At 38.9% G+C, this 24,897-nt stretch overlaps 2 protein-coding genes and 1 long non-coding RNA gene across 6 annotated transcripts in view; 2 read left to right on the forward strand and 1 right to left on the reverse strand.

The window, feature by feature from the left end:
• Window positions 1–3,256: 3,256 nt before the first annotated feature.
• Window positions 3,257–4,384, forward strand: LOC139772676 (uncharacterized). The gene is made up of 3 exons (XR_011718186.1): window positions 3,257–3,362; window positions 3,450–3,795; window positions 3,939–4,384. It is a non-coding gene; the product is annotated as an uncharacterized lncRNA (long non-coding RNA).
• A 2,582-nt stretch (window positions 4,385–6,966) lies between these two features.
• LOC139774588 (mitochondrial enolase superfamily member 1-like) lies at window positions 6,967–9,757 on the forward strand. 2 transcript variants are annotated; one of them, XM_071709993.1, is made up of 6 exons: window positions 6,967–7,181; window positions 7,834–7,939; window positions 8,006–8,124; window positions 8,206–8,360; window positions 8,497–9,089; window positions 9,211–9,757. In XM_071709993.1, the coding sequence occupies exons 1-6, from the start codon at window positions 7,104–7,106 to the stop codon at window positions 9,534–9,536; spliced, it is 1,377 nt and encodes a 458-aa protein (XP_071566094.1). In that variant the 5' UTR covers window positions 6,967–7,103; the 3' UTR covers window positions 9,537–9,757. The 2 variants fall into 2 exon arrangements, with proteins under 2 accessions (XP_071566094.1, XP_071566087.1); XM_071709986.1 differs by having other exon boundaries at window positions 7,834–8,124.
• Window positions 9,758–9,759: 2 nt separating this feature from the next.
• The window catches only part of Psq (pipsqueak), a 53,438-nt gene continuing 38,300 nt past the window's right edge, over window positions 9,760–24,897 (reverse strand). For 2 of the 3 annotated variants that reach the window (XM_071709967.1, XM_071709959.1), the window contains exons 4-9: window positions 15,075–15,347; window positions 14,352–14,481; window positions 13,868–14,020; window positions 12,501–12,839; window positions 11,770–12,220; window positions 9,760–11,446 (exon numbers count right to left, since the gene is read on the reverse strand). In XM_071709967.1, coding sequence (XP_071566068.1) covers window positions 11,242–11,446; window positions 11,770–12,220; window positions 12,501–12,839; window positions 13,868–14,020; window positions 14,352–14,481; window positions 15,075–15,347 — 1,551 coding nt within the window. In that variant the 3' untranslated portion in view covers window positions 9,760–11,241. Of the gene's footprint in view, window positions 11,447–11,769; window positions 12,221–12,500; window positions 12,840–13,867; window positions 14,021–14,351; window positions 14,482–15,074; window positions 15,348–24,897 lie in introns of those variants that run through there. The other variant, XM_071709977.1, reaches the window with a different exon arrangement.

Raw genomic sequence — 24,897 nt, forward strand, 5'->3', positions numbered from 1 at the left:
CCTTATACCTGTGCTAGAACATTTATAAAACTACATTTTATAAATGTTCTAAAAGGCGTATACATGTGCATATATAAAGAATATGAAAATAACTAGTAAAGGTCCGGTTTCACTTTTGTCTCTCTCTCTATCACATGCGAAATAATCATAGTGAGCAGTCCAAGTGTGCATTAAGCCCCTTGCACAATGCCAGGCAATAGAAACCGGAAATAACAAAAAAATAGTTAATTACAACCTAAAAAATTCTAATGCTATGATTGGTTAGCAACAGGCAATAAGCACAGAATTTCCAACGTGACGGAAACTCTGTGTCTATTAATTGCCTGTGTCACCGTTTATTCTGCATTTATACATGATTTCTGATTTCTATTTCCTGTTCCTATTGCCTGTTGCCTGGGATTGTGCAAGGGGCTTTACAATATAGTACATACAATTATAGGCCTGTTCTTTTTAGCTAAACTTCTCGCACATTTTATCTTTTCTCTTTTTCTCTACATCGTAAAAAGAAAAAAGGAAAGATGAGCCGTACAAGAAGTTCAGCTAAAAAGAACGGATCTATTATCTATTTTCAGAATAGAATCAATGCTTGAAAACTTGTTTTCTATTGCACAATGTTTCATGCAGGAGTAAGTGAATTTTGAGCAAGTTGATTGGATCATCTCTAAATACTCCATTACCATATATAATAATTATAAGAAATAATATGAGAATTATACGACCGTTATATGATATACAATCAAATAGATTAAACTAAAATCGCCATTTAACGGTTCGAGCTGGATCTTGGTAGCCAAATTATTATATATATATATATATATATATATATATATATATAATTGTGTCACAATAACCGGTTAACAGTAAATTAAACGTTTATTTCAGGCGATGTAAATAAACAATAATTATAATTATAAATCGAAATTATCTTTACTTCCTTCTCAATAGAAATAAAAATATACAAAATTGATTCACTAATCTCAAGAAGCATTATTGAAAATTGTTAATTACAGTTATTTGATAAAATTAATTTTGATTGTACTAGACGCGCTAATTACCGTTCGGCTAAATAGAGTTTGTATGCTGTATTATAATAAACGGTGCACAACACAATTGCGACAAACAAAAGTGTGCTACTTTTGAATGTCAATACTGATAATGCAAAAGCAAGCAAGACAAATTTATACTGTATAATGTTTAAAGATTATATATATTATATAATTATAATAGATATAATTAATTATATAATTATAATAAATGTAAAGCATTATAATGCAGCATTTTAGCGTTTTTATGCCAAAAAGGGCAAGAATTATAAACTTCATATCTTTTATCTGCCTTCAGAGAAAAAAAATGACATTCCATTATCCATTTGAGAGTGAGAGTTTAAGTCGATATCCCTATATCGGCAGGGTCTCAACAGGAGAGGAAAATTCTGTTGACTTTATCTATCAATTTGTGAAGTGGTGTAATTATGATTGTATCAATAATTTGGCCACACTTAATACTAGATGTTACATATTTGGGGCACCTACTAAATTTCCAAAATATGGAGATTTTTCTAAAACATTCATTATGGTATGCGTATATTTCGCGGGATTATTGTCCTGTAGAAGTAATCACAGTTTAACATTATGCTACAAGATTTTGTACTATTTGACACATTTTGACATTTCAATATTTTAATACAGAGAACTTATGATTTCGATATCTCATTATCTTCATGGCCTGAAAACATTGAACGACTTAATAAAAGTACACCATGGCATGAAAAAGATATCAAACACATCAATCATCTGGGTATGTAATATTTTAATTGATAAATAAAATATTATTAAAGAAGAAACGTTTCCATTTGGAAGAAATCATAATTATACTTTCTACTTTATAGAAATCGAGTTTCATGAAGCTGTATATCCAATCAGAGTCTCTATATACGAAGTATATAATCCTGGAAACATAATTAAAATTTGGGCTCAAGATTCTTCAAATGATCGGTGGATTTTATTGTGGGATGGATCGCCTCAGATTGTGCCTCCGATATCAAGACTATTTTCCCCACCCTTACAGCTGTGTAACTTTAAAACCAACAAACTCAAACTAGAATTTAAGCACAGTATATTAGACTACACAAAGCTAGACGCTGTGATGCTTATCGGAACGTCAGAATTGATCCTTCCCAGAAATCCTGAAGAGAGTTTAACTGATCTATTAAAAAGACTTAACTGCATGTATTCTCACCATGAGGATGTCCATAATCTAACAGCAAATTACGAAAAAGCACATTTGGATATTGACCATCTTCAAAAGAATTTTCCTGAACACTGTATTATTTGTAAAAGGTATTACATTTGTCAACATTAAGTAGATAGCAAAACGTGAGTGTGCAAATCATTGCTGAAAACATTTTATGTATTGTTGCCACAAACATTGCGTAAACACGAATGAAATCGTAGCTCTATAGAATTCATATTTATGGTGCTTTGCAGCAAAAATGTGTTGTTTCCATCAATAATATTTAAACTATATAGCCAATGGAGCTTCCGGGCGCAAACTGTTGCTACCAAAATGTAACAAATAATGAATAGAGACCATTGCTTGAAACAAATTCAATACTGTTGCTGAGCATTTACAGACGCAGCTTTACATGTTGTTTGTACAAACATTCGTCACGAATTTACGCACATGTTTCGTAAATATATCTGACATTTTGCTATCTGGGAATATTCAATGTTTCTTTATTCTGTTAATAATAAAAATAAATTTGTTCCGACATTATTTGCAGCGATATAGAAAACAGTTTTTATAAGAATAATTTCGGGAATGAAAAGACATCTGTACTTCTTAGGAAGGTAATCCCTGATTATATGAATCGTATAGATGAATCCAAAGAGCTATCACCTGACAGTTTTTCTGCGCTTTCTGTAAAGTATTCTAAGAAGTCTATTTCTCATAATAATATTTATTTCAATGTTATCTCATGTACTAAAGTTTTGTGTTTTATCTTTCGCAGGATGAAGTAATTCTAGAAATATTAAAGCACTTAGACTTGAAGACGTTATGCAACATGAACCAAGTAAATAAGCGCTTCAATGATTTAACATGGGACCCTCTACTATATACACGTTTGAACATGCTAAATATCTGTTGTTCTACTTATTTTTATAATATACTTTGCTACTTTACACCTAAATGTAAATATTTGCAACAATTAGATCTTACATTATGCAACTTTTTTTCTTCGCATTTCGTGCAATTTCTTGAGAATTGCGGCAAGCATTTAACGCACTTACGATTCATTAAATGCAGATCTGTCGACAATGATGTCCTATTCAAAATTTCAGAGATATGCAAAAATTTGAAAGGTATATATGTATATATATATATATAAAGATTATACAAATATAAAATTATTGTTGAGTTGCATGTATGACTAATACATATTTTTTTAGAGTTGTATCTGACGGGATATTTTGATAATGAAGGACTTTCATGTCTCGAAAATCTAGAGAGCCTGGAAGTGTTGACACTTAAAACAACATTTTATAATATAGAAGCTCAATGTCTTTGCAAAATACTGCAAAAAAATAAACGGATGCGTGAATTATATTTGCACTGTGAACTTAGGGGGATTTACAGTATGGAGGAGTGCCCAGTCGACACCGTTGCAACAATGTTAGGAAATTCGTGTCGGGACTTGCAAATGATAAATTTACATGAAACAGGTTCTATTACATCGAAGGGTATTAATGCCCTTGCTGACTGTAAGAATTTACGAACAGTGGATCTTGGGGAAATGTATGTGCTACATTTTCTTTCGAAAAATATATATTACGTATTCTTTATTAAAATTTGTTTCTCTTGCAAGATTCTTGAAAAGGTTACTTCGATTTTATTTTTGTGATTGAAGTTCTGTAATAATTATATGGTTCTTGTTACAGAATGGAATCGGAAGGATTCGACCTTGATGATAGCTTGAGCAGATTGCTTTCCTCCTGTCAACTGCTAGAAGATATAAAATTGAATAGTATTGTCCTCACTGATCGCAATTTGAAATTACTAGCGGAGTGCAAAAACTTGAAACGTTTATATCTGGAAGAAATGGAATTTGTAACACCTGATAATGTTTCCATTATTCTCGAGCAATGTCCTAAATTGCAACAGTTGAGCCTCGTGCTCCACGATATTAGCCCCTACTTGATTAACCAGTGGAAGAAAAGTCATCCACATGTGTTTTACGAGGAAGGAGGAGAATATATGTATTGCGAAGAAGAAGATGTATATATGTGAATATTTCTTAAATCAATAATTTAATTATTGGTTTAATAATCCAGATATATCGGGTCTAACGATAATACAATTGAATAAATTACTTATGTTTTTGGCACCCCGTGATAGCACTTTAATTGAAGCAACAGCTCTTTTTTCTCAGTGTATAATTTCTCTTACAATTTTTTATTGAAATAATTTCATTATAATTGATATTACATATAATCTATATGTATAATTACCACATTATATTTTCAAATTATAATCCTTCCGTGTTTCTAGTCTCTACCCACCCGAACTTCTCTGTCAATGTATTTGACCTACCTATTCATATTTCTACCTATCCATATCCTATTTACCTAACGCGTCATATATTCCTACCTACCCGTATTCATTAGTTTATTTATTAGTTTATTTAATTTATTGTTTAATTTATTAGTATTAATTAGTCGCGACCGCGAGTACCCGAGATTAGGGAAGTATATATTAAAAATTTCAATAGTTAATTTAAAAGATTTTAAGTTCGCGGCTAAGATTAAACTGAAGACGTCATCACTTTTCTGTCTCCGCGATTACATGCACATACATATATGTGCAAGAAATATTATCTTACCTGTATGTATGTATTACGTTTTACGTTACATTTTGGTGGTGTTGGACACCAACCTACCTTGTGTAGATCCTCTTTTTCTTATTTCTTCTGGCCAGTTTAACCTTACCCTTTTCAAGCCAAATCCATTCTGGCGGCAAAGCCAGAGACAGGAAGGAGAAATACTCCTTCTATTGCCGGCTGATTACAGCCGGCAGATGAACGCAATTAATTTTACGCTCTTTTCCGAAACACGACCGCGTCGCGAAGGACCATTCATATATAGCAATTAAATTAATTAATTATTGAATTACTAACGTCCAAAATCTACTTATTATCTTATATTATTCTAATTTACATACGTGATAATTTCTTCGATTATGAACAAAAAAGATATTAATTAGTCAGAAGCTCTTAATTTTAAAAAAAGCTTTTAATCAACCGCGTATAATTCAAACTGTAGTCGCGAATAACAGGAATTTTACTTTAAATATAGATAGTACAAGCATGCAGAATTTTAATAAAAATGCGAAATAAATGAGTAACAATTGATAAACGATTGAGAAAACCTAAGGCCCATATTTTTTATTTATCGTTTCGAATATCGAGTCTCGCCTCAAGCAGGTGAGAAATAAAGAATTAATGACGTGAGATCCGAAAGGAATAATAAATTTTCCGCACAATATTGCTAATATTTCGTGCACTTGAACGAACATAATTTAAATTTTGATAGCTACATCTCGTACTATATATTACATATATTGTACGTAATCCTTTCAAAATTATCTTTTGGTGTATTTTTAGATAATAATTATATTCCTCAAATACAAAGATTTAAAGTAATGCGAAATTGATCGAGTTTAAAAAGTAATCGCTACAAAAAATTTTTCTGTTTCACGAGATGACATTTACCTATATTGGATCTCACGTCATAACACTTTAAACTGGTATAAAGACAGTTATTAATACATATGGACAGACTGTAAAAGTTTAGGCTATATAATTGGCACGTTATAAGAACATATAATTTCAATTAATGATCGTGAACACAAGCATAATTTTGTTAAACAAATTACATGGAATATGTCAAATAGATTATACTAAATGACTATAAAATATTGCAAGACATTCCCTTTATCTTCGTTCGTAGTATTTGCATTACTGAACATATCTCTAATTGTAAACATATATATATTGCGTTTTTGCGCCAATTTATGTGATATTTAATACTGAATGACATTTCGGAAGAGGAAAGGTAGGAGAATAAAACTAAGTGTTTGTTACTCAGTAACAAATTGCTAATGTTCTATTATTGCAATACCATAAATATACATATATAATTGTATTTAAGATACTTTCCGAGAATCGGTCAGTATCGTGTGTCACTCGTCGGAGCTTCGTTCTTTTCCTCGATCGCCATTGTGCAATAGTATTCTATAATTTTTTTTATACTGTTTAATTATATTCGAGAGAGCATATGCCTTGTGTTAAGAAACGCATGGCATTGTCAACATAAAGTTATTTCTCGTAATTCATCCCGTGTCGTCTTTCTCATTGACTGCCATTTATACAACAATATTTTAAAATTATTTTATCGTTTAATTCTCTTGAAGAAATCATGTTTTATATTATGAAACGCAAAGGATTGCCAACATAAAGATATTTCTCGAGATTTGTTTACTGTCGCCTGTCAACATTTGTAGCCTTTTCTCTTCCTCCTTTGATAAAATAGACAACGGCAAGATAGACAAAGACGAGTCCGACCAAATGGCAGCGTATCGTCGCGTGGCGATTTCGAAATTCGTTAATCGGAAACTCATGTGTCAAAATCGTAAATAGTTAAATAATAAACTACAAATCAAATTATGTATGTCTATTTAAATAAACATTTAGTAATGATAAGAAGTATGAAAATTATATTAAAGTGCAATCTTGATAATAATGCGCAAAAATTTAAAGCAGGAATGTTTTATAAATTTGAATAGTTTATAAAGATATTACACTCAAAAATCGTGAGTACGCGAAATAAGGCTTATAAGTTGTAGACTATTCTTGGTCCAAGTTCTTCTATGTATACATATATAAACACAGATATTTACCTCATACAATATAAGATAATCTGCGATATTTATTGTGGTAGGTATGTATTCTGAGAGGGGGGGTAAGGACGTTTTCTCGCGAACGTTATTCCGAATCACGTTATTATTATCGTCAGTTTTGCAAGTAAGTTGCTGCGCGATACAGGAAAATGAGCCCGAAAATCACTGATATTGTGGTGCACGATGTAAGATTTCCGACATCAGTGGAGGGATCAAGCGGTCCAATGGTATGCATTGTAATATATCAATTTTCATAATTTTCTAACGTTAATGAAATAGCTTAAGTATCGTTTATTCGACCCAACTGGCCAACTTTATTTAAACAACGCTACGTTTCGACCGTAGATTTCGGTCCTTTTCAAGCGTCTGGATACAAATTATTAATTATTTAGACATAATTCCCAAACTACGCCACATCTAAAAAAATAATTTGTGCGTTGAGATCCAAGGAATTAAATAAAAATAAAAATGTACGTTGGAACGACATATTCCTTAGTCCTTCGACGATCGAACGACTAAAGAATATGTCGTTCCAACGTACATTTTTATTTTTATTTAATTCCTTGGATCTCAACGCACAAATTATTTTTTAGATGTGGCGTAGTTTGGGCATTATGTCTAAATAATTAATAATTTGTATCCAGACGCTTGAAAAGGACCGAAATCTACGGTCGAAACGTAGCGTTGTTTAAATAAAGTTGGCCAGTTGGGTCGAATAAACGATACCTAAGCTGATTTTTTCATTATTTACTGGCGATTTAAATTCTCATTTTGGCTGTTAATAAAATAGACTTTATTCGCGCACATAATCCGCTTTCTATATCTCCAGATCGTTAAGCGTACAGTTAACGTAATCAACTTTTATTTGTAATATCATAGCTTGATCGCGTCGACCATTCTTGCACGTACGTAATACTCGACACTGACATCACGAAATATAAAGGATATGGCATTGCAGCCACTCAGGGAAGAGGAAATGAATTTGGTACGTATATTAACGCTGACATTCTCTCTTTTTCTCGTTTTCCATTATTGATAATAGATTTTACAGTGGTGCAAACGTGCAAGCTCATGTTCGAACTCCGAGTGAAGAATCGAACGACCGAGGAGATCTATTCGGATTTTGCAAAATTCTGGAGAGAGTTAACGACCGATGTGGAATTACGATGGGTAACGAAACGAATGATGTGCGACTATCAATTATACTAATTAAACTGTTATGACTCAGAGGGGGTAATTTCGATATTTCAGCTAGGACCGGAATGCGGTGTGGTACACCTAGCTACGGCAGCAATCGTGAACGCATTGTGGGACCTGTGGGCACGTATCGAGGGTAAACCTGTTTGGAAGCTGCTTGCGGACATGACCCCCGAACAGCTTGTTTCCACGGTGGATTTTAGATACATGTGAGCGAAAACCTTTCGCCCGACGTTCGTGGCTTCGAATAAACTTGAAAAATATATCCAACTATATTAATATTTTACATTAATTATATTATATTAAATTTTGATATCAAATATTCGACATTTTTTACAAATGCAGTACAGACGTGGTGACCAAGGAGGACGCGATACAAATGCTCAAGGAGAATCAGGATAAAGAGGAAAAGAGAGAGGAGAATACCCTACGAAGCAAAGGGTATCCGACGTATACGTCTGATGTTGGACGGTATACTTTGCGCAAACAACAAGTTAGAAGTGCCTGCAGCAAATTCAAGAAACTCGACTTTACGAATTTCAAGACCATCGTGGGTCCCAAAGTCCCCGAGAGCGAGTATAGGTGTAACGTGATACGCAGCGTGGTAGGCGGTAAAGTGAGATTGATGGTGGACGCGAGTCAAATCTGCGAAAGCGCAAACGAGGCGATAACTGTTGTGAAAGGTATAAAAAAAACTCGTCCTTATTGCATAGAACCGACGTCTGCCGACGATGTCCTAGAACATACCATGGTACTAGATGAGTTAAAAAAGCTTGAGCCAAAGGTGAGAGTGACCTGCGGTGAAACGTGCGCAAACCGCGTCATGTTCAAGCAATTCTTGAAAATTGGCGGTGCCGATTTCTGGAGTATTAACGTAGGGAGGCTCGGCGGGGTTAACGAAGCTCTGGCTGTATATTTTATGGCGAGGAAGCATAATAGTAAGTTTTGCGATCAGTGATAATTACTTCTATTACATTTTAATTATTTTAGAGAGTGATTATTTTGTGGAGTCGATTTTCGCTGAACAAAATAAAACAATTTTTTTTGTTTTACTTATAGAACCGGTATGGGGTCATGCTGGTGGAGTGGGCTTGGGCGAGATGATTCAACATCTCCAAATATGGAATCATATTTGCTTAGGTGCACCCACGGACACTGATGGCATGATAGAATTTGTCAGTCATCAGCACGGATACTTTGTGGATCCTGTATTCATTAGAAACGCTCATTACCTACTGCCTGAACGTCCTGGATTTTCAACTCAACTTAAGAACAAATGCATTGCACGGTGGTCTTATCCAGAAGGTACACGATGGAAATTTATTATATTTCAAAAAAAGAAAGAAGAAAAAGAAAAGCAAAAGCAAAAGCAAAAGCAAAAGTAAAATGTTAAGAAACGAACTTAAATATCAACATTATTGATAATAGTATGAAAATATTTGCTTTGCCGATATAGCTAGGTGTATGGAATTTTTTGATAAAAACGATATATGAAACGAGCATATTTTCTGATTAAAATACTGTAAAATGCATTTATTCTGAAATATATACTTAATATTCAAAATTGTGTAGCACTATCCTATAATAAACATGTAATCTTTCATAAGCTGTGTTAGAAATGTTTTTATTTTTACACAACTGCTGCTTAAAATCTTTAGTTATATAAAGCTGATTTATCTACTTAATATATAGAAAATGAAAAAAGGGAAAGACTATTAAAGACTTGTACAAATCGAACGCTTCTTTGATTGCATTACTTTTTAATTTAAAATATATATAAACTGTACATATATATATATATATATATATTTATAAGTAGCATATATCTATATGTATATTTTTATGTAATATAGTTGATGTGAGCATGATAAATTAATAATGTGTGTAACGTATTTATACGAGTGGCAGTTGAGCTGAGAGGGAATCTTAAATTTTCCTAAGAAACTGTTAAAAGCCATATCTACCTATTCCGTAAATATTTACCGTCTCATCTTTCGCGGAAAACTTATCTTTTTTTTAAATCCCTCTTTTCATTAATAGAACAAATAAAACAAAAAATCAATAACGCAAAAATTAATGAAGACCCTAATCATTATCAGTCCGTTATATGGAATATGGTTTTAAATTATTAACACATAAGTTCTCGTAAAACCTTTCATGTTGTAATACTAGAATAGCCGTTCTGCAAACAAACATGAGTTGTTAATTTCTGAGTATCAGTTCGCACTTAATTAATTTTATCCAATATAAAGAAATAAAATGCGCTTGCTAATTTCGCGCAAAATAAAACACGGGGACAAGGCGTTAAAAGAATAAAATCGTTCGTAAATTCTTTAAATTTTGCCCTTAATATCATTTCAGCCATTCGTGTATTATAACAAATTGCTTTTCTCGTTACGTATTCCAATTTTGTCGATAGCACTAAATTATATATACGCTCTCTCCCGTCTCTCCCCTTGACACATGCTCACGAGTGTGTATCCTCGTTATGTGAAATTATCATGCAAGAAACACTCTTTATTTCGATAATTTACTATGTGAGTTCTAATGTATCATTTGGTAATGATGTAAAACGTAAGATTGTGTTAAAATTGTGTTAAACGTTAGACTTTGAAGGTACCTTCAAGAAATTACTACAACCTCTGTTGTTGATTTTAATAACAAATAGCATCACTTTTTTGCACGATTTCGCATAACAGGATACTGTCGCCCTGTTGTTCGTAATATCTATCCTCACCTTCATAATGACTTACATGCTAAAAGTAGTTTTCGTTGGGGCACCCCCCTCGGTCTCTGTACAGTGTGCTTTTTTATAAATAACTCTTATAAATTAGTATAATCTACGTTTGTTGTTCCGACATAAAAATCATACAATGTACATAATGCTTGCTTACGGCGATCCACTTTTAATACTGCGGGTAAATCTTCGTTCTTCGCTGTGTTTTTGCAATGACATTCTCTCTCCGATCGGTATCTAATCTTTTAGAATCCCGCCCGCGCGTGTTTGCTTAAAGAGTTGTTTGAGGAGCTGCCGCGAATCGAAAAGTTCGGAGCTTAAGCTAACTTAATACTCTAGTAAAGAGGTAAGTTTCAGCTGCCCGGATAAGGCATTTGATCTGGAAGGGCGGACGAGTGATTCTGGTTGGGGCTTTGATGGAAATGCGGACTGGTGCCATCCTGCGAGAGGTCGCCGACGACGGGTTCCTCGTATTTGCCTCTCTTGAAGCGTCCGTACAGTGACGAATACGGTAGATTGTAGTGGATCGCCGCTTGATTTATGCTCATGTGCCCTAATCTGCAAACAGAAAATTCATGAGCAACGTTCATAACGTGATTATTTATTTTGCGTTAGAAACTTGCATTAAAATCAATGAAAGTTCATCCGTGCTTAAAAAAATTTAAACTTTACAAAGAAACTGAAATATTTGACAATCATTTTAAGTTTCTAAAATATATGTATATTATACAATAAATAAAATACACAATAAAATTAATTTAATCCACATTATGTTATTAAATTTTCTTGAATGAAATCGTTGAAGTATATCAATCTATCAATGCATCAATTTTATTAAATATATATAGAAACGTGCGATAGAGGAAGAGTATTTATTGCACCTGACGGCCTCGAGAGCTTCAGTCATAGCGTCTTCGCTCCACGGCGTGGGATTGCTCCTGCTAAGCTCGATTCCTTCCCGCTTGCATCTTCCGTATAGAGTCCCCGTAGGTATACCGAATTCCGTCGACGCTCTCTGTACGGAGGTCTGACCAGATCTTATTGCTTCTAGGGCGCGGTCCAGATCGGCCGGCGTCCACGTAGTGGGACTCGCGTTGAACGGCGCGGCCAGCCTGATGCCTTCTCTCCTGGCGATCTTGTACAACGTACTGGAAGGTATGCCGTACGCCTTGGACGCTTTGTTAGCCGAAATGGAGCCGGTGCGCAACGCCTCTAAAGCGTTGTTCAAGCTCTCGTCGCTCCAGGATTTCGTGGGGCCATCTTTCTTCGGCGTGTCGATGCCCAATCGATGTGCCCGTTGCCACAGAGTCGTCGAGGGAATACCGAATGTTGCTAAGCGTTCACAAATTTGCACATTAAATTTAATTCGTACACGGTATTGTTAATGCTATAAATTATATTTTTTAAATATTGGATTTATTCCGTTCTTAATTTTTTTTATTTTACACGAATCGTTGTACGCATAATTACACATATTAAATTACTTGGCTGATGCATTAGAAATTATAACTCTATATAATGTAGAAGAAAAAAAAAATAAGCCTCCAACTGAGTCAAATTTCTTTGAACGAGTAACAATTGAAATAGATTCGGAATGTATTTCTCTTCTTACCCGAAGCTTTCGTCAGGCTCATGTTGTGATTTCTCAGCGCCTCTAAAGCCGCGTCCATGTCCTCTTGCGTCCACGATTTTGAACCGTGATGATGCGAGCTCGACTGTCCGCTGTGCCCCCTCGAATTGTTCTCGCCCGAGTCCGACTGGCCGGAGCTTCCCGACGGCATCAGTCCCAGCAACTCCGGTGTTATCATCATCATGTTGTCGCTGTCGGCGGCGTTTTTCGAGCTCACGCTCGCCCGATCCGACATGTGGCTGTCTATGTCGATTGTGTCGGAGGAGTCCATCGTGTGCAGCGTCTCGAACTTGATCTTGACGCTGTCGCAGTTCTGAATCTCTGCGAACAGATCGCGGGAAACGGGCATGACACGCCGCTGCTGTTGGCGCTTCGTACCGGGGAAACTCGACATAACTTTCGCGACGGTATATATCTTCGCCGGGGGACTCGCGGAAGTTACTCGGTAAGCCTCGATGGTACCTGAGGATCGATAAGCGAGTCGCTGTCGAAGGCGAAACTGGACGCGGAAGGACGCTAAATGAGGTTGCGTGGGCTGCTGCTACAGGCCGAGCAACGCAAATCTAATCGCGACCAGTTAAGCGTGATTAGGCCAATTATTTTGATTCCCTGTCCGCCTAATGACCGGCTGCACTTTCAGCCTGGTAGTGTTTCACCCCACGTCGTGCCCTCACGTACGGGGGACAAATGAAAACGTACACGACGTTGAATGGACCGAATAAACGGGAGACTTCTATCACGCGATGGCGAAAGAAGACACGATGATCACCTATACGTTATTGGAATTGGATATATTTGGTCATCGAAGCGTAGAGTCTGCGGAAGTTCTAAACCGCGTTGAGTCAGTAGAGAACTTGCGAAGAAATATTTTTACTCGAATGTCATAGATCTATCAATGCAGTAGAATTGACATAATTAAATAAATTATTTTATAATCTTTCTGCTCTTCTCCGATGAATTTTTCGATGACGTTACACATATGCTTACTAAACTTTATCATCTCGAGTGGAAATTGTATTTTTACCGCATTTTGCGTGCTGAAAAAGGGGCTTTTATAGTTCTTAAAATATGCATATCGCTCTCCCTTTATTGCCCTTTTGTACAAAGAAGCGAGACATATGCGTCTCCTTTACAACATCTTTTCGCAATTAAGTCCGCTGGGAAATTCTGTCTTAGTTTCATTTCGTGCTGTTTATTAGCAAAAATTGACAAAAGAGGAATTAATTCGGAAGGGATTAAAGGTGATCATCTCACTTCGTTTTACGCTCTATGTACAATTGCCACGATCGTCGTCGAGAACCGCTATTCTCGAGTAAGAAATGGTACTTAAGAAACGTGAAGTTTTATACCTGTATGATGATCCGGGTCCCTCAGGTGAGTGATGGTGGTGCCGACCAGGGTGGCACTGGGTGGGGTCGGTTGGGTCTCGGGGGGCAAATCGACCTCTCCGGGATCCGGATGGTGGCCGTAGTGCCCTAGCCCTGTGTGACAGAACATGTCACCTTTTTATTCGACGTGAAAAGGGTCCGTCCGGATCGATCCTAAAAATGTTAAATTGCCCCACACCTGGAAGCTTCTGAATAATCGCGACGCAAGCATCTTTCATCTTTTTTTTTTCCAAATCTGGTCATAAGTGAAACGCAAAATGCAATACACATAATGCACAATAAAAAAAATATCATTTTGAAGAAATATTAATAAGTAAGTAGAAATAAAAATTAATACAGTGTGTAATTTTTATCAAAATAACGAATTAGTCTGCAAAAATTAATAATAATAATAATAAAGCCTAAAGTCCAGGTGTGGGGCAAAAATTTCAGTTGATCTACTTACCGTTGTTACTCGTGCCGTTACCGTTGTTGTTGTTATTGTTATTATTATTACGCTGGCAAGTTTCCAGTGCTACTGCTGCTGTTGCTGTCTCCGTGCACTCTTCATCTTCAGCCTGCCAGTCCCGATGGTTCTGCGGAATATCCGGTACGAATTTAGCGTCGACCCTGACGAGATCGAACCGCCCGCCGACACGGGACAGCCGTTACGTTTGTACGATTTCCTCACTTCGTCTTTTTCAACGCGTTTACAAACGATCAATTCTCCGCTGCTATATAGTTAATTTGAATAAACTCTACACCGCGATAACTTTCTCGCAATATAAACGCGTTTCTTATAATAAGCATATATATAATTTACGTTATTATAATATTTTCATTAAGCTCGCTATAAGTTTCAATCAGAAATTAAATATTAAATGATGGATCGCGCTACGTTAATAAACTGATGTAATAAATGATCTCAAGTTAGGTAATTAACTTAATAAAATTTCCTTAAAATCTCAAAACTACACATTATGTTATAAATATATGGTTAAGTAATTAACTTAATAAAATTTTCAAAAAATCTCAGAACTACTATCATATTACAAATAATTATAAACGCTAATCAATCTTTCCGCTCATACAACATTAATTGGATTTAAGTTTTCGTAATTCGGTGCTACAGTAGTTGAGGATCAAGAAGCTTATTGCTAGCTGTATTTCTCAGATCGGCGAAGTTTACCTCTTTGTTATCGCGGCTGTAATCGTTGTTGGCCTCCTCCTCTTTGTAGCGATCGTAGTGTCTCGGATCGGTGGCGCGCGACTCGAACGCGGGCCGCTCGATTCTGGGTCTCTTGTACCGCTGATGGTGCTTCTTCAGCTTCGTGTAGTTCAACCTCGGGGTGCCGGACTCCCTCGGCGGCGAGCTCAAGCTCACGGGTGGTGGACCGTCCCTGTTCTCCGGCACCTCGCACAGGCCCTTGATCTTTAGCTGGTCGGCCGTCTTCAAGAGCGACTGTGGAAGAAACGGAAAACTAAGTCGTCGAAAGTCCAACGTAACGTGTAACTTCAAAAGTAACGAGTCGCGCATTCGCGACGCTATATACCTGCGCGACCCGTACTTTTATAAACTTATTTATAAGAACACACACAAACAGTGCGTTCTTTACACACGAACAGTTTACAGTTTTCAGGTTTCTTATTCTCTTTAAAATATTATTAACACTGCGCGGACACCGTGCTTTTGGAGCACTCATTCGGACACCCTGGGACTTTCAAGTCTAAAAGGTTTTTGAAAGCGTTTCTGTGTTACAAAAAAATCAATAAAAATTCATGTATCACCTTTAAGGTTTCAAAAAAGTGATTTCTATACTTATCATAAGGCCGGAATTGTGTTACAATTTTTTTAAGTGTTGAAACGTCAAGAGAAAACTGTAAAATACGAAAAATCGATTGCGCCTTAAAAGGTCCACGGTGTTAATATTTATTAATTAATTAAAATATTACTAATTAAAATAGTAACCAAAATATTTAAATATCTTAATTAATTTCTGGCATACGTTTACCGCATGAGTCTTTGTATCATAAATTAGTCGAGTCTCAAGGATTGACATTTGCGAGTTAGTACGTCCAGGGCGTGGAGGAAGCGCCGCAAGTTCACCGCGAGCGAGCAATTAATTCGTTAATTAACGGGATCGTATAATCGAGGCCGGCCGTGTGCGGAAACGCGTGCGGAAACGCCGCGCGTTCGAGAATCAAGGCGCGGACGCGGAATAGAAAAATACTCATTTCGGTAAACCGCTTTGCGAGAGGCGGACGAAGGACCGGCGTGGGTCCGGTCCGATTGGATTTGCATATTTCTCGCGCGAGAGCCCGTCGTCCCGGCATCTCGTTCCGCCCGGCGGCGGTGCAATTTCATCTCGGCGACGGGCGTCGACGGTGGTGGAGGCGGAGGCGGCGGCGGCGGCGACGCCGCCGCCATCGCCGGCGTCGACGTCGAGCAACGTCCGTCCACCCACCAAACGTCACTCCTGAAAATCAGCGCGCCGCGCGCCGGCGATCCAAGTTTCGGCGAACGACGACAATCCGCGTGTTAGTCGGGATACGGCGCCTCGTCCACTTCGATTCTGGCTTCTCAACGAGGAAATTCACATCTCAGAAAAACTGTTGTCGAGGAGACGCTTGGTCCCCTTCAGCTTTTACGAGATCGAGGTGCGCGAACTACTTGGATACAGCAGACAAGTAGTCTCGTAGATTCGGGAATTTAAATGGATTATATTCGTTCGAGTGTTATCAAAAAACTGTAATACGAAGTTTTACAAATATATTCTATTAATATATGGAATAAACGAGCGGGAGCTTTTCAAGATTCATGATTAATTTTTATATTTCGAGGATACACGACTCTTTTGACATAAGTTTTAATTATGAATAGAGCTTTGAATAGCGATTCTTTTATTAATAAGTATAAGACAAAAACCGAATCAGATTCTGGATTATAAAACTGATTCGGAAAGGCGGAATTTATATTTAAATTAATTACAGGAGAAGTATGTTTAAATGTATGTATTTAAAATAAGTATACAACATATAAAAGACTGGTGAAGGCTCGTTACAAGTCCGCGAGATGTACGTCCTCGCGAAGTAACCTTGAAATCTCGGTGCGAGGGAGAAGGGGAGGGAAGTTTAAGAGACGAATGAACGGCGAAACGAGGAGGAAGTGAGGTCACGAGGAGGAGGAAGATGATGGACGCCACCCCCGCGTGGCGTAACCCGTCAAGTCGCGTGGCTTCTCGGGACGTCAGGACGTCCACGTGGCCGACTTGTAAAGGACCTTGCTAGGAAGAATCCTACGAAGGCCGAAACGATGACCAAGAGAAGAAGAACGATGACGCGGACGAAGCGAGAAACCAGAGAGTGACACAGCGAGGGGAAACGAGAGAGCGGAAGAGAGAAGACCTAACGGCAGCGACCTTCGCACGTCGGAGCCTCTCTCTGTTCTTTAATCAAGCCGGGGGTGGCACGATTAGGCGGGGTCTGCGCGGTTGCCGGCGGCGTGAGAGTAGCACCGCGGTAGAGTAACGGGGAGGCAGAGGGGATGGGAGGAGGAAGAGGACCGGGGGACAGAGGCAGGTTGCACCGGGGGGGTGTCAGTGGTGGCTGGAACGCGTGGGTGGAGAACCGGAGGGTGAGATGGCAGATCGGGCTGGATGGATTGAGAGAGTGTGACAAGGAGAGGAAAAGAGAGAGAGAGAGAGAGGCTGAAAGGCAGAAAGAGCGAGATAGGGAAGAGAAAGAGAAAGAGAGAGAGAGAGAGGGGGGGGGAAGCATGAGGGAACATAGAGAGGAAGGGAGAAGAGTGAGATGGAGAACGAAAGAGAGAGAGAGAGAGAGAGGGGGGAAGAGGGAAAAATTCGCAGAGAAAAGGAGAGATGCAAACAGAGAATAAGAGGGAGCTGAGAGGAAGGAGGATGACGTGGGCAGGGAAGGGGGTTGCGGAGAGGGCGGAAACGTGGCGGAGGCAAAAACGCCTGCAGGAAGAATGGGGAGGCCTCCGACGCGGCTGTCGCGGCCCCAGGGCCGTATCGACCACCCTCAACCCCCGACGCGCGCACACACACACACACACACACACCCTCTCTCTCTCTCTCTCGTTTCTCTCGGTGTTCGCGACGGCATCGACACCAATGACTTCCAAGCGTTTCCACGCGCGCACACGCGTCCGCCTGTCCCTTTCTCTCACCCTGTCTCTCTCTCGTGCCTTCGTTCGTTCGCCGGCTCGTTACGGCCGGGCGTGTGCACGGCCGCCCGAAACGTCCGCGGATCTTCGATCTCGGCGGCTCGGGAGTTTGATGGCGCTGGTCGGGTCGCGGGGCATGCGATAATCGAGCGTCTCGGTCGGGACGAATGAGGAAGCGAGCGAACGGGCCACCCCCCGACGAGAATGACGGCGACGATGACAGCGGTGGGACTTTCGGCAAAGAGGATCACGCCTTAGCTCGCGGGCCCGGAATGTGCGCGTTTAACGCCAAATGCAGCAACAATTGGTCTCGTAAACATAGCAATAAGACCTTTGAATTTTTCTAACATCATTCTTGGAGATTAAAGGTGCAATGAAAAATTTCATCTCAGTGTTGCATATTTAGCATATTCTCTCTCTCTCTCTTTAAATGAATCAATAAAATAAAAAAAGCGTTATGTTTATAGTGCAAATGCAGCACTAATACCTTCCAATAACATTTTGCGGTTTGTCCATGCGATATGCTGATAATGTTAATTTATAATTATTTAATATTAATTTAGGTGTATGTGTTTAGGTTATCGAGATCCAAAACTCGAATTTAACAGCAATATTTATCTTAACGTCGAAAAAAATCATAGAATTTTAGCAATTTGTCAATATCTCCAAGTTTTCTCAACTTCTCGAGAAAGTGATAAACCTGTTGGACAAAGTCGGTTGTAGAAAAGGTCTCCGTCACTATTCTTCCAATGCTACAACCGCTTTCGCCGTGTAATTGAAGGACACTCGATAACAATGCATGACGCGTTATAATTTCGGTACACATGGTCTGTTTTAACAGCATTCATTCTCTCTCGGGTTAATGGATCGGATCGAGCGATTCGCAATTGGGGCAAAATTGTCAAGCATCCAATTTTATCACGTCGGAACTGTAATGGATTTGTAATAATAAGGAATTGTTGGATTGTCGTGTTCATCTCTACCTGTTACGGTTTATCGATACGCGGAATAGAGTTTAACGTAATGCATCTCAATTACAGAAATTTTCGCGGTGAAATGTCTGTGTGTAAACATTTGCATTGCATACTAAATGTTCAGACACCATCGCCTTCAAATTTAATGCCCATTCTTTATCGTGGAATTAAAATTTATAAGCAGCGAAAAATTAAAACGCAAGAAATACATGATGATATAGTGATAAGAAAAAGAAGAGAATAGAAAAGCTATTTTAATATCTGTCTACGTTTGCACTGATTTGTTTGTAATCCTGTGACCAAAAATTAAAAAATATCTTACAGCTGCTCGAAATTTAAACTTAGATTGATCAAATGTATACAATATTTTTTATTTGCGGATAAAAAAAACAGTAGCTCTAAATTACTAGGTATACATACACCAAATTAACTAAAACTAAAAATTATGCACTCGTTAGAAATTAAAAATCAAAGAGACAAATAGTTGTGCAAATTGTACGATCAACTTTACTTTATTTTATTTTATAATTAACAATGTATATTCAAGTGTGATTAAACAGTTTCTTTAAAAAATTGACTTGTGTACAGATTAATAACGCGCCTAATTGTATCAGGAGAACTGGTAGATGTTCCACAACCGTAAACGCAGAAAGAGCGATCGATGTTCTCGCGAGACAGGCAGGTTACACGATAAATCAAATTCGGCGGGGGGGCCACGAAACGTACAACGAGAGGTCTCGTTCGTTGCAACGAAATTACCGTGCAATGAGCCGCGTCTCCGTGTATCCGAACGAAATGACGTTCGATTCTCGGTGGAATTCCCTCGGTGGAATTTCGCTGGCGTTGTCGCTGCTCGAGTTCGACAGCGAAGGATGCGGAAGGGAGTCGGAGAGACAGAGAGTGAGTGAGACGATGGGAGGGGCGGGGGAGGGGGAGGGGGCGGTGGGTAGGTAGGTTTCGGATTGCGTTCGTGGGAAATGGCGTTTCGTAGTTCAATTAAATAAATAAAGGGCAGAAAAACCTTTGCCGACACGCGGTGCTTTAACGGCGACGGCACTTGGAGAACCACGGACGGAGGGTTGCGCGCGCGGGGCGCATCAGGGGAGCGAAAGGGGGTTCAATGCGGGGGTTAGGCGGCGGCGGCGGCGGCGGTGGCGGTGGCGGTGGCGGTGGCGGCGACGGCAGCGGCGGAGCGGGTGGTTGGCTGGTTGGTCGGTTCGGAGGTGGATGCATAGAGGTGGTGCCATCGGTTCGGAGGCAAGAGGGACATTGCCACACCGGCAGAATCCGACCTCACCAATCAATACTTAGGGTTCAAGGGCATCGGCCGACCAATTATCCCCGGACTAATTGACGCGAGACGGTGGCGAAAAAAAGCTCGATTCCCTCTCCCCCGTTTCCCCCTTCCTCTCTTCTGGTAGCCCTGCTTCCGGTTTCGCACTCGACTGCGTTTTCTTTCGGGCCGCGTCGCGATTGCGATCGATCCGCGAATTTCTGAATTTCGTTATGAAATAAATATCAAAGAATAATCTTCCGCACGAGCGAGGTAAACGATGTATAGTTAGAATGTCCAATGTGATCTGCGAGGTTTTTCATTAAACGATTCTCTCTGTGAGAGAAGAACTAATCGCCAGCTTCAACTGTCTTGAGATGGGTCTTTTATTTGTTTGCGGTGCCATTTGAGTTTTTAAAGTTATTACAACTTGCATTATCGTACTGTGAATTGCCAAGTTAAGTTTTATCGCGTTGAGAGTTTCTTGTGGAGAAAACTTCGAGAGCGTATTTACAAAACTACAGACGTAAGAACTATTATTAGTATACTCTTAAATAAGAGACATCTAATTTTGTAAGATTACAGCGGCATGAGTTTCATGCAGTTTTGCATGTGAAACGAACAGTTGCGAGAGTAGAAATTGTAAGTAAAGATTATCGGCAAACTTTCTTGTGCATTAAACATTTCCTATAACTCTGGTAGCATTTCTCCTATAGCTAAAAGCCGCCAAGATCGTTTTCCGAGGCGCCGCGTTCGTTCCAGTCTTTGCCTCGATAAATTTGCTTGTCGTTCAAACCGATCTACTCGCATCCGTTTTCGTGTCGATAAATAATTCACCGAAATGTCGGAGCGTCGTGAAGGAGACACGTGAAAAGAGAGTTCCGCGCGAGTCTAAGCGCGCGAAATCCATCGGGCGCTGAATCCGAAAGACTTCCCCGCGTCCGACTCGCGAGTGGAAACGCGAGCGGCTTTTCTGTACGAGAAGAAATAAGGGAGCGCGCGGGCAAGGTCCAACAGGTGCAAATCCGCAAAAAAGCTCGACCTTCGTGGAAGGGTTTCACGGAAACGCGGAAGAAGGACGCGGGAGGAAGAAAGAGTAAAAGAGCATCGGGTGAGAGGGGGGGGATGGTTACTCGCCAAGAGAGCGTACTGAGGGAAAGTAAGGTGCTTTATATAGAGAGAAGAAAGAAAAGAAGAAAAAAGCAAGAGATGGAAGAGAGAGTGGAAGGAAAGAGAAAAACGGGGGGTGGAACGAATGTGGCAAGGAAAGAGAAAGAAAGAAGGAAAGAGAGAGAGAGAGAGAGAGAGAGAGAGAGAGAGAGAGAAGGAAAAAGAGACACGAGGTGAAAGCACGTCGGTGAGAAGAGGAGGCGCGAGGGAGATCCCCGAAGACGGTCGTAGGGTCGTCTCCACTATTACGAATACGGCGCCATAACGGAATTGATAATGTAACGGGCGTCACGAGTATAACATTCTCTCTCTCCTCTCTCTCTCCTCTCTCTCTCTCTCTCTCTCTGTCTCTCTTTCTCTTCTCCACGTTGCTGCATAACCTCCTTTCTGAATGGGAGCGCGACCCTGGCCGCACCACGTGCTCGCCCTCGAGTAAACGTAAGAATACGACCAGCAGGTGTCTTCCCGCAGTCTTTCACGGCGGTGCATTCAAAGGGGATGGGGGTCGTATAGGATATCCAAACGGCACTGAAGTTTCAATATTTTGTTATCCATCGATATATCAATGCTTCATCTTCAATTAATATCGATACTAAGCCGATAACTGGCATCTTGAAGTTTCTGGCATGATATATCTAGCGACGGGTACGCGATGCTTAGATGGCAAGGTAAAGTAATAAATAGCGAAGATACATTCATGTTTTATTGTCAATATTTTCTTGTCATACTTCACCACTGACATCGGAAAGATACCGATATTTCGAGGTACACCACTCGCGTGGTGCGTATGGCGATATATGGCGTAAAATACGACGTACTAAAATAATACTTAGATACTAAAATATTGATAGCTTGCCCTCGATATCAAGTTTCTCGGCCTCGATGTAACATCCCTCGAAGTCAGCTGAGTGTCTCAAGATTTCTCATACATTTCATGCATATTTTACTATCGATATCGAGTTCGTGGCATCGACGAGCCTCAAAATCAGCTGAGTATCGGTATCGATCTTTTATACGTAATAATTTTCTCGAATATCACGTAATATATGTTAATTACTTCTCTTTAACTCTCATTAATTGTCGCGGGAATATTTCTACAAATATTTTCAAGCGACACATGTGAATGGTATATTGGCGCGTGATAAAAAGATCGTAAAGAGAAAGTAGCTATATCTCTATCCAGGAAAATAAATTTTTCTGATCTTGACTTCTACAAATTTTTGACATCTGACAAGTTCGATTACGACATTAAATCTATCACACACCAACGGAGTTATAATCTTTTTATACGGGTGTTTTGAATGGTTATCCCTTAACTTCCCCGATAACAAGACATGGATAAAGAAAAATTCGGCTAGCCGTGATTCGCGCTACGACCAACGTAGGCGCAATCGGATATTTACGAACGTGGAGCAGAAGAGTCGGATAATGGGGGAACGGCCTGGCTGCGCAGACAGTTTAAAGGTCTCTCGTAAGAGCGAGTCACCCTTGACTCGCGTCTTCAGGAAAAGAGAAACGATCTCCGGATCTTTTTACAAGCGCGCCTTCTCACGGGACTTCAGTCCAGGTGCTTAAAACGTTGTAGATCACAAGACGTTGTTTTTCGTCACGCATTTTCGGCATTGAATCGGTCGCTCTTCAACCATCGCCCGTATGGACTGTACTGTCAAACATGTGAATTAAAAAGCACGATGCCTTTATGTACGTTAATAAAGCACTAAGCGATAAGCGCTGATAATACTGGGGTCTCCATTTAACTTGTCAACTACGTTACATCATGAGTTAATATTTATATATGTTATAAAATCTGATGTATTCATAATTTGTTTTTCGTGAAAAAACAATTTCTTTTAAGATATACCTATTATTAATATTATGTCTAAGAGCAATACTTTTTTTCAATACAATAGTCAAATAATTTAGCGTAATATAATTTCAAATCTTACTTTGTATAATTATATAAAAGAGATAGCCCCCCCCCCCCACATAATAAAATGTATAAAATTATATTTTACATTATATTACTTTTACGAGTTTGTTTCTCAAAGTAAAAAAAAATCATTAATAGCTTCGGCTAAAACGAGAAATTTTATTGGTCGTTAGAGTTTTCGATGAACTCGTTGCAATTCCGTTAGACAAATAAAAATAAACCTTGAGGTCTATGTTCAGAGTCGTTCGTTGATATTAAGGAGTTAAGATAATCGCGAAATAGTCCGGTAAGCTAATTTGCTTGAGAAACTAACGAGCAATTCGCAAACACGGTGTGTACGCAGCTTAAGGTGCATCGCCGACACGTGTCGTCGTTGCTTCACGTATCGTTTTATGCAACGACGCTATTCCACGAAACAATACGCTCGTCACAATACCTAAGAACCGTAACGCTATCGATGTCTCGCGATAAAGGCGCTCGTCGTTAGTTCGTTTATTTTAGTAATTAAAGTTTAGTAATTAAAGTTGTTAGTAATATTACAGTTACTTAATTAACATTAAAGTTACTTATTAATTCGATAAAAATGTATTCAAAGACCGACTATAGAGATTTCCGGCAAAGCCATTTCTGTCGTATTTTATTCATGCGAAAAGTACTCTTTGCGTTTGTGTGGTATATTATAAACATTTGACAAGAGATTTATTTAGTCACAAGGAAATTGTTGATATATAGCCACATAGTTTGCAATAGTTTTAAAATTTATTGCCGCATATGAAAATCGTTCTTAACGTCTCATCAATAATTCTCATATCGACGATTCTTCAACATTTGTCATCCAACGTTCCGTAATATTGTCAATATGCCGGACGTTATCAAATTTTCCGTAATACGTAATACTGTTCCAATCTCGGAGTATCGAAAATTTATCGAAGCACGCGTATTCGCTTAATTCGTCAGCTCGCGAATGATACAAATTGCTGTCGAAGCAGAGAATTTGAAATTAATTGGGGTTATCGGATTATATAGCTGTTCCGTTGTGTGTGCCCTTTTCTTATTGACCATAAACGCCGACTGAGATCTAAGAGTTCCCCAATCTCTGGATTGAGATTGAAGCCCCCACATAAAAACTTCCCTTCCTGACTTGCGCTTATACTCCCTCTTTGTCTCAAAAACACGAATACATACACCTGTTTCATTTTATGAGAATATCTAACTAAAGGCCGATTGTTCCAACGTGTTGGTAAACTAATTAATAGTTAAATCATATATGTGTCTTTGTTTTTCCTTCAAATTAGACAAAGGTAAACATATGATTTAACTATTACTTAGTTTACCAACAGGTTGGAACAATCGGTCCTAAAAGGAGTAAAACGACAATTCAAACACTCACTACCGACAGATTTTATGAATATCAATCTTAACTGCCGATTGATTCATGCCTCACCTCCTTATGGATCGTTCCATCGGTCACGAGATGTA

Source organism: Temnothorax nylanderi, unplaced genomic scaffold (genome assembly GCF_030848795.1).
Source record: "Temnothorax nylanderi isolate EJ_2023f unplaced genomic scaffold, tnyl_v1.0 TNYL_tig0004_pilon, whole genome shotgun sequence".
NCBI classification, from domain to species: Eukaryota; Metazoa; Arthropoda; class Insecta; order Hymenoptera; family Formicidae; genus Temnothorax; species Temnothorax nylanderi.